This window comes from Labrus bergylta, chromosome 12, assembly GCF_963930695.1.
Source record: "Labrus bergylta chromosome 12, fLabBer1.1, whole genome shotgun sequence".
Taxonomy (NCBI): domain Eukaryota; kingdom Metazoa; phylum Chordata; class Actinopteri; order Labriformes; family Labridae; genus Labrus; species Labrus bergylta.
This window is the reverse complement of record NC_089206.1, coordinates 7,163,979-7,171,182: the sequence shown is the minus strand read 5'-3', so window position 1 is coordinate 7,171,182 and position 7,204 is coordinate 7,163,979. Positions and strand designations below refer to the sequence as shown.

Genomic DNA, 7,204 nt, shown 5'->3' with positions numbered 1-7,204 from the left:
TCATATTTAATTTACAACCATTTACTACTCTGTTTTTGCACATTTACATTCAATCTTCCATATTTAATCTTCCTATTTAAGACTAGTAATGCTTAGTTAAATCCTGGTTGTATATATTCACATTCTTAGTCTTGATATTTTTAGTGTTTATTTACTTTGTATTTAATATTATATTGTGTTTAAATTTGCTAACATTGTGTTATTTTTTACTCATATTGTGTGTTTGGATAACCTGCTGCTGTAACGCCACAATTTCCCAGTTTGGGATCAATAAAGGAATTCTATTCTATTACTACCCATGTTATATAAAGACACCATATTGTTGGCTTTGAATAGTGCCTATTGTTAGGGTTAGATGTTTTTTTTTAAATCCTTATTAGACCATCGTCACTACAAGATCCATACATGGATTGAGCCTTTTATGATTCTGGATAAAACATGTATATAGAAGGCTTTTTCTTTGGCGTGCTTTGCTGATTTGTGGCAATAATCATCCAAGATTGTGACTATAGGTCTGTGTGCATCCATTTTGCCACTAAATGTATTTGAAATAATTTGTAGCATGCTTCGTTTTTGATTGATTGTAGGCCACTTTATGTCCACCACTGACTGCAGTCAAAATATAAATCTGGAATTAATGAATAGCCTTATATTGAAAATAATACACCCAAGGTTAATGTATTAGACTGTTTGGATTTGGCTTGACTATAACTGTGGTGGATATTCCAACATTTAACTTCACTATTAGGCTTCACTAAGTCTTTTAGATAGGAATGTGTAATGTTAATGAAACACTAAGGTCCTTGTGTGTGTGTTTTTTTTTTCTGCAGATAAAGAAGCGATTATAATGGCTGCTCCTCAGTCTTTATCCTATAGCTCGGCTCTATACATTTGTAAAGAGAAGTTGAAATGTTCGTGTCATTTTCCAATTCGTCACTAAATCTGATATGTAACAACATGGACACTTGCTATGCATCGTGTTTTCAAGTCACCTTTCACGTCTTTGAGAACTGTTTTATGTTTACACTTGTGCGGATGAATATAAGGTGACACCTTAACGGCTACCGGGACTCATTTTTTAAATAGCCATTCCGTGCAGTTTGATTGGATGCTCTTCACGAACGTTTTGTAACATCTGCAGATGTATATTCTATAACCGGAGGTTTATTGTCTCTTAAAGTCATGTTTAAAGAAGTTAAAGGTAATAAAACAACTTCAAGTCATGTAGATAATGGGTTCCCAAACGTTTCAGCTCGGGACCCCCAAAATAATGGCCATGAATAGACTGGGGACTCAACAGCATACAAATCATACAATTATTTATATAGTAATTTATTGTAAGCAAGGCTAGAGGCAGAATACAGTATATATAGTATGTATATTTTATTTAATAAAACTCTTAAAAATACTATATAGGCCAACATAAAGACGCCATGTAGGCTATTCTAAATTTCACCTCAATAAATGCAGAAACAACATTTTATTATATTAAAGAAAAAGTACCTTTAATACAGAATGGTCCCTGTCACTCTTATTGGATGATTGTCCCATTGCTATAATGTCAGCTCTATGTTATAACTAGTGGAGATTTTTTGATCAAATCTAATTAGTTTTTGATATTTTTAATTCTTATTTGATACATTGATTTGATTCAGGACTCGTTTCTCAGTCAAGTGCAGTCCACTTTCTGATAAGAGGAGAAGACTCTAATCTGGAGGTAATTAAGAGAACCAAACAACATTCAGATGTATTGTTGCAATTTTTCAAAATGTTGGTATTTACAAAAAAACACATTTTTGGTTTATTAGCCAAAAAATCCCATTGTCCCTTTATGAAGCCATTTTTTTCCCCTGAAAAAAAAAAAAGCATTATTAAAGTCATCCAAAATCCTGATAGCTAGAAGTAAGTAAAAATGCCTACCACACAAAAGCATGTGTCTCAAGTGGTTACAATGAAACTAAAATGATAAAAAAATGACAGTGAGAAAGATCATAGATTTGTTTCATCCTTGCTTTGAAAACAAAAGAAGGGATACAGTATGTAACAGTGATCGACTCTATACAGAAGTGCTGTGCAGCAGTAACCGCCCTCAGGTTCAGTATTCTTGGTCGTCTTCGTCCTCAATCTCAGAATCTTGGTTCGAATGAGCCAACTCCTCGTAATCCTTCTCCAGACAGGCCAGGTCCTCTCTGGCCTCTGTAAACTCTCCCTCCTCCATGCCCTCACCCACGTACCAGTGGACAAACGCACGCTTGGCGTACATGAGGTCAAACTTGTGGTCGAGACGAGACCAGGCCTCGGCGATGGCAGTGGTGTTGCTCAGCATGCACACAGCTCTTTGGACTTTGGCCAGGTCTCCCCCAGGAACTGCTGTGGGGGGCTGGTAATTGATCCCAACCTATCGAGACAAAGAGAACGATCAAAACAGTGAAGTATCTCTGTAAACTGTAACTGTAACCCAGCAGCTATTGTCTTAAGACAATGTCAACAAAGGGAGCAATGGACACCTTTTGGGAGTTCTGGTGAAGCCAGGGGTTCTTAGGATGAGTGATTATTAGCAGTGCCAAGGCTTCTTTGTCCATGTGTGCTTGCTATTGTATACAGTGCAACTTCAATTAAGATGCAAGGATGGATTTTGAGTGGAGAGGCAATGCAGGTCTGGATTTTTAGCTACACCTATTCCAAGATGAATATATATAGAAATAAATCAATGGTTTTCTGATGTTTTCCTGGATTGCATTACATCTCTTTTATCTCTCAAAAAACGATTTCTTATCATATAGCCAAAGCCCACTTAAACGCTATAGTGGTTTATACTACCATGACTACAAATCCAACACCAGAAATACTGTCCCCCACCTGCGGAATCTGTCTATGGAGATTATTAACCCCATATTGTTTCTCACCTTGAAGCCAGTGGGGCACCAGTCGACAAACTGAATGGAGCGTCTGGTCTTTATATTTGCAATGGCAGTGTTGACATCCTTCGGAACGACATCCCCTCGGTACAGCATGCAGCAAGCCATGTACTTGCCGTGACGAGGGTCACACTTGACCATCTGATTGGTTGGCTCGAAGCAGGCGCTCGTGATCTCGGCCACAGTCAGCTGCTCGTGGTACGCCTTCTCGGCAGAGATGATGGGTGAGTAGGTGACCAGAGGGAAGTGGATACGTGGAAATGGGACCAGGTTGGTCTGGAACTCCATGAGGTCTACATTGAGAGCTCCGTCAAACCGAAGTGAGGCTGTGATTGATGACACAATCTGACCGATCAATCTGTTGAGGTTGGTGTAACCAGGACTCTCAATGTCCATGTTGCGGCGACAGATGTCGTAGATGGCCTCGTTGTCCACCATGAAGGCGCAGTCGGAGTGCTCTAAGGTGGTGTGGGTGGTCAGGATGGCGTTGTACGGCTCCACCACAGCTGTGGACACCTGAGGAGCCGGGTAGACTGCAAACTCCAGCTTTGACTTCTTCCCATAATCAACAGACAGACGCTCCATCAGCAGAGAGGTGAAGCCAGAGCCGGTTCCACCTCCAAAGCTGTGAAAGACGAGGAAACCCTGCAGCCCGGTGCACTGGTCTGTCTGATGATTTGAATAAAAAGATGAGACTTTGTTCAACATTATGCAAAATATGCTTTCTTGCAAAAAGTTAGACGAGAAGATATCACTCTCACTTTGGTCCATTCAGTATGCAGCAAAACCTGTAGACTGTAAAAATGGGGGAACTAAGCATCAACCTCTGGTGTTGAACAATAAAGCCAATGTGCAAAAAAGTGCAGTTCCTCGAGTGTCCACTTGAGGCCTCATACACTACACAGAAATAGACCTTTACAGTGTGATACACTTTGGGGTGATTTAAAAACAATAACTCATCCATTTAGATTTTATGGTTGATAAAACGCATAATTAGGGGAGTGACTTATTGGCAGCAAGCTAGCTGTTTGCTAGAAGGTTTAGGGCCCGCCTCAACTCCATCTCTTTAAAGTAATATTTTGAGGGGGGGCTTTTTTGCCTTTATTGGATAGAACAGCTGAAGAGAGATAAGAAATGTTGGGTGTTAACGTCGATGTTGGAGAGAGTCGGGGGGGTGACATGCCACAAAGGGATAGGTCAGATTCAAACCCACAGCCAGTGCTACGAGGGCTCAAACCTCTGTACAAGGGGCATGACCGCAAGGCGATCCGGCACCCCATGACTCCATCTCTTTGCCAGTTTCTAGGCAGACGGAGAGTTAGATTCAGATAGCATTTTCAGTATTGCTACTGCCATCGCAGGGCTTCAAAAGTGCGCTTCAGAAACCAATGGGTGATGGCGCTGAGACTACGTCCATGTTTTATACAGTCTATAGGGGAAACTTCTAACTTGCCAATAGGTATCAAAATCTGTGTTTCAGCACCGGTTAAGATCACAAACCTGCACGTTATTTTGTGTTTTTCATCTGAACCCTGATCTGAAGTGTAACATCGATGACTTAGAAAAACATGATATTAAACTAAGTGATATGGGTGTTCTCATTTCACTTTCTGCAAGAAACATGTAAGGTTATTTTCCATAAAGTTCATAAAAAGCGGCGTAGGAACGTAATATTTGGTATTACAGTTATAGCCATCATAGTTTTTAAAAATTCTGCAGAGGAAAATGGCCAAACAAAACAAGGAAAATGATTTTATTTGTCTTTGTAGCTGAATATTACTGCTGACCATTTTGCGAATCCGCTCCATGACTCCATCAATGATCTCCTTTCCCACAGTGTAATGGCCACGAGCGTAGTTGTTGGCTGCATCCTCCTTTCCGGAGATCAGTTGCTCAGGATGGAACAGCTCTCTGTACTTCCCAACCCTCACCTCATCTGAAATGAAAGGTTTATCCACAAAGGGTCTTGAATTACCTTGGCAGCACTGACCAGTCCTCTAAAACAGACATGTCCAGACGTGCACTTCAACATCTTCACAGTCACATTATCATTAACCTTAAACCCTATTGACTTATTGATGGTTCTGCTCATGTAGACACCTACATGGCTAAACTTCCTTTAGTAACTTTTTACTTTATGTTTTTCACCTGTAGCTCTACGTATAAAGACTTTATCTATATCATTGACATTTAAATGGAAGACCAGTAAAGGGCAGGAATGAGCAGTTTATGATTGTGTGGCTATGTTGGAAATATGTAAAACATGTTTTGTCTTGAAACTGAAGGGACTTAAGGGAGAAAAATGGTTCTGCTCAGTTTAAAAATAAATCATATACTGCTTGTTATTTACACATTACCTCTCTGTAAATGTTAGCCAGTATTGAATAAAAGGCAAAGGAGTCATCCCTGCACCTGTTGCTTGGATACCAGTGTTCCCATCTGCAGTACATGCATGACCCATGTGGATGGGTTGAAACTCACGTAATGGGATGATTGGAGGGGCCATAAAGACGACAGATAAGAAAGAGGAATATCAACAGAAATACAGGAAAACTAACCGACCACCGTGGGCTCCAGGTCCACATATATGGCTCTGGGAACATGACGCCCAGAACTCCCAGTGTTGAAGAAAGTGTTGAACGGGTCTTCACGAGAGTTCGGTTCTGCCGGACTGTCCAGGAAGACGCCGTCAGGCCCGACGCCATGCTCCAGGCAGAAGAGCTCCCAGCATGCATTTCCTGTCTGCACACCTGCCTGACCCACATGGATGGAGATGCACTCTCTCTGAACAGAAAAAAAGAACAACACATGCAGAAGTTAAGTTGACCGTCTCAAATGCCCATCCAACCACTATGTGAGGAAGCCAGAGTACTGGAAGGGAACCTACACACCCACAGAGAACATGCAAACTCCACACAGAGAGGCTCTGTCTGATGGGGATTTGAACCAGGGACGCAGCCCGTGTCTCAAACTGTTCTATGCACAAAGTTCAAGTTAACAAGTCTTGTAGAAGTTTTTCTTAACAATTTTTTGCAACCAATAACATTGATGGTTGAAGGCACGGCCATCTGTCACAAACCCATGTCACTCATGAGGTAGCCTAATATTATATTCCATGGTGGTTCTGCTGCCTTTAGGGCTAAAAAAATTAAACGACCAATGCAGGATTATAGTTATGAAGTATTTCCCTTAAGGGCCTAAATATTCTGTCGGACATTAGGCATCTGTTTGTTTATAATAGTGATTTATGGTCATTCCTTGGCTTCAAACACATCAGCTAAGTGTGCTATGCAAACACGTCTGATCATACCCTTTATTAGCCGTTGCTCTTGTTCTCTGCTTTTCCAGTTGTTAAGAGTAATCAAAGGCAAAACACGACAGGCTTATGCCAACACTGTACTGTTGCATTTTCTAAGTGCTTCCCGCAGTCAAGTTTCTACATGTTGAGAATTTCAGCTTTTGTTGTCTCTGCAGGAGGAACATCCCCCAAGATGATTTTCTGCTGTTGAGTGACATTTGGAAGTCATGGGCAGACTCAAGTTTGAAATTTGAATATTGATTAAAAATACACAATCTTTAAGATTCACAGTGAATAGGTTTTAATTGGGAGAGTTTTAGTTTCTGAGGTTAACGATGAAGCTCATATCTCCTCTGGCTGGATGTCTCAGCCTGTCAGTGATTGTGAAATCATAAAACCATTAACTCTCAGAATACAAAGAGAAATGTCAATCCATCATTTAAGCCTACAAAATCCTGCAGACTGCATGTTAATAAACATGCAACACAATGAGTTTTTCATTAATCAGTCTTGCTTAATGCAAGCAGGTAATGATTGATGTTTTATAGCATTGATAACAATTACATCTACTCGTGCTCAACCTTTAGAGCCAATAAAAGGCAGAAGGCAGGATAAGTTTGCATATTTGAAATAAATTAAAACGATCTTACCATTTTGTTCCAGATGACTGAAGTTGATTTCTGTGCAGGATTTGTTTTAGTTAATCTACCAGCAAGGCTCCACACACATAGAAGTTCCTCTTGCTGTGGGACAGGTAACTCTTCTCTCTCCACCAGTTCTGCTCCGCTCTGTCCCGCCCGCCCGCTGGCAGACGCTCTTTATATCTGCTGACATGCTCATAGTGGTGTCAGTGTGACGGGCTTTTTTTCCAGGCTTTCCACAGGAGAGAGGAGTGAGCAGACAGATGGAGGGAGGGATGGATGAACACTTTTTCTTCTTAGATGTTGTTTTAGACACTTTTCTGCTTGCTACTGACCTGCACAATGAA

General features: G+C 40.8%; 1 protein-coding gene across 1 annotated transcript; it reads right to left on the bottom strand.

Annotated features, from left to right (window-relative positions):
* Nucleotides 1–1,364: 1,364 nt before the first annotated feature.
* tuba5 (tubulin alpha 5) lies at nucleotides 1,365–7,055 on the bottom strand. Its single transcript, XM_020637835.3, has 5 exons — nucleotides 6,867–7,055; nucleotides 5,477–5,702; nucleotides 4,706–4,854; nucleotides 2,907–3,587; nucleotides 1,365–2,398 (listed from the first exon to the last, which is right to left on the bottom strand). Exons 1-5 carry the CDS (start codon nucleotides 6,867–6,869, stop codon nucleotides 2,096–2,098), a joined length of 1,362 nt encoding a protein of 453 aa, XP_020493491.1. The 5' UTR covers nucleotides 6,870–7,055; the 3' UTR covers nucleotides 1,365–2,095.
* Nucleotides 7,056–7,204: the final 149 nt, after the last annotated feature.

Bases quoted from the DNA above. Each gene is read 5' to 3' on its own strand.
- tuba5 (XM_020637835.3), bottom strand. The intron at 4,855-5,476 runs GTTAGTTTTCCT...CTTTCATTTCAG, and splicing joins CCTGGAGCCCACGGTGGTCG to ATGAGGTGAGGGTTGGGAAG. The intron at 2,399-2,906 runs GTGAGAAACAAT...TTGTCTCGATAG, and splicing joins GGTGCCCCACTGGCTTCAAG to GTTGGGATCAATTACCAGCC.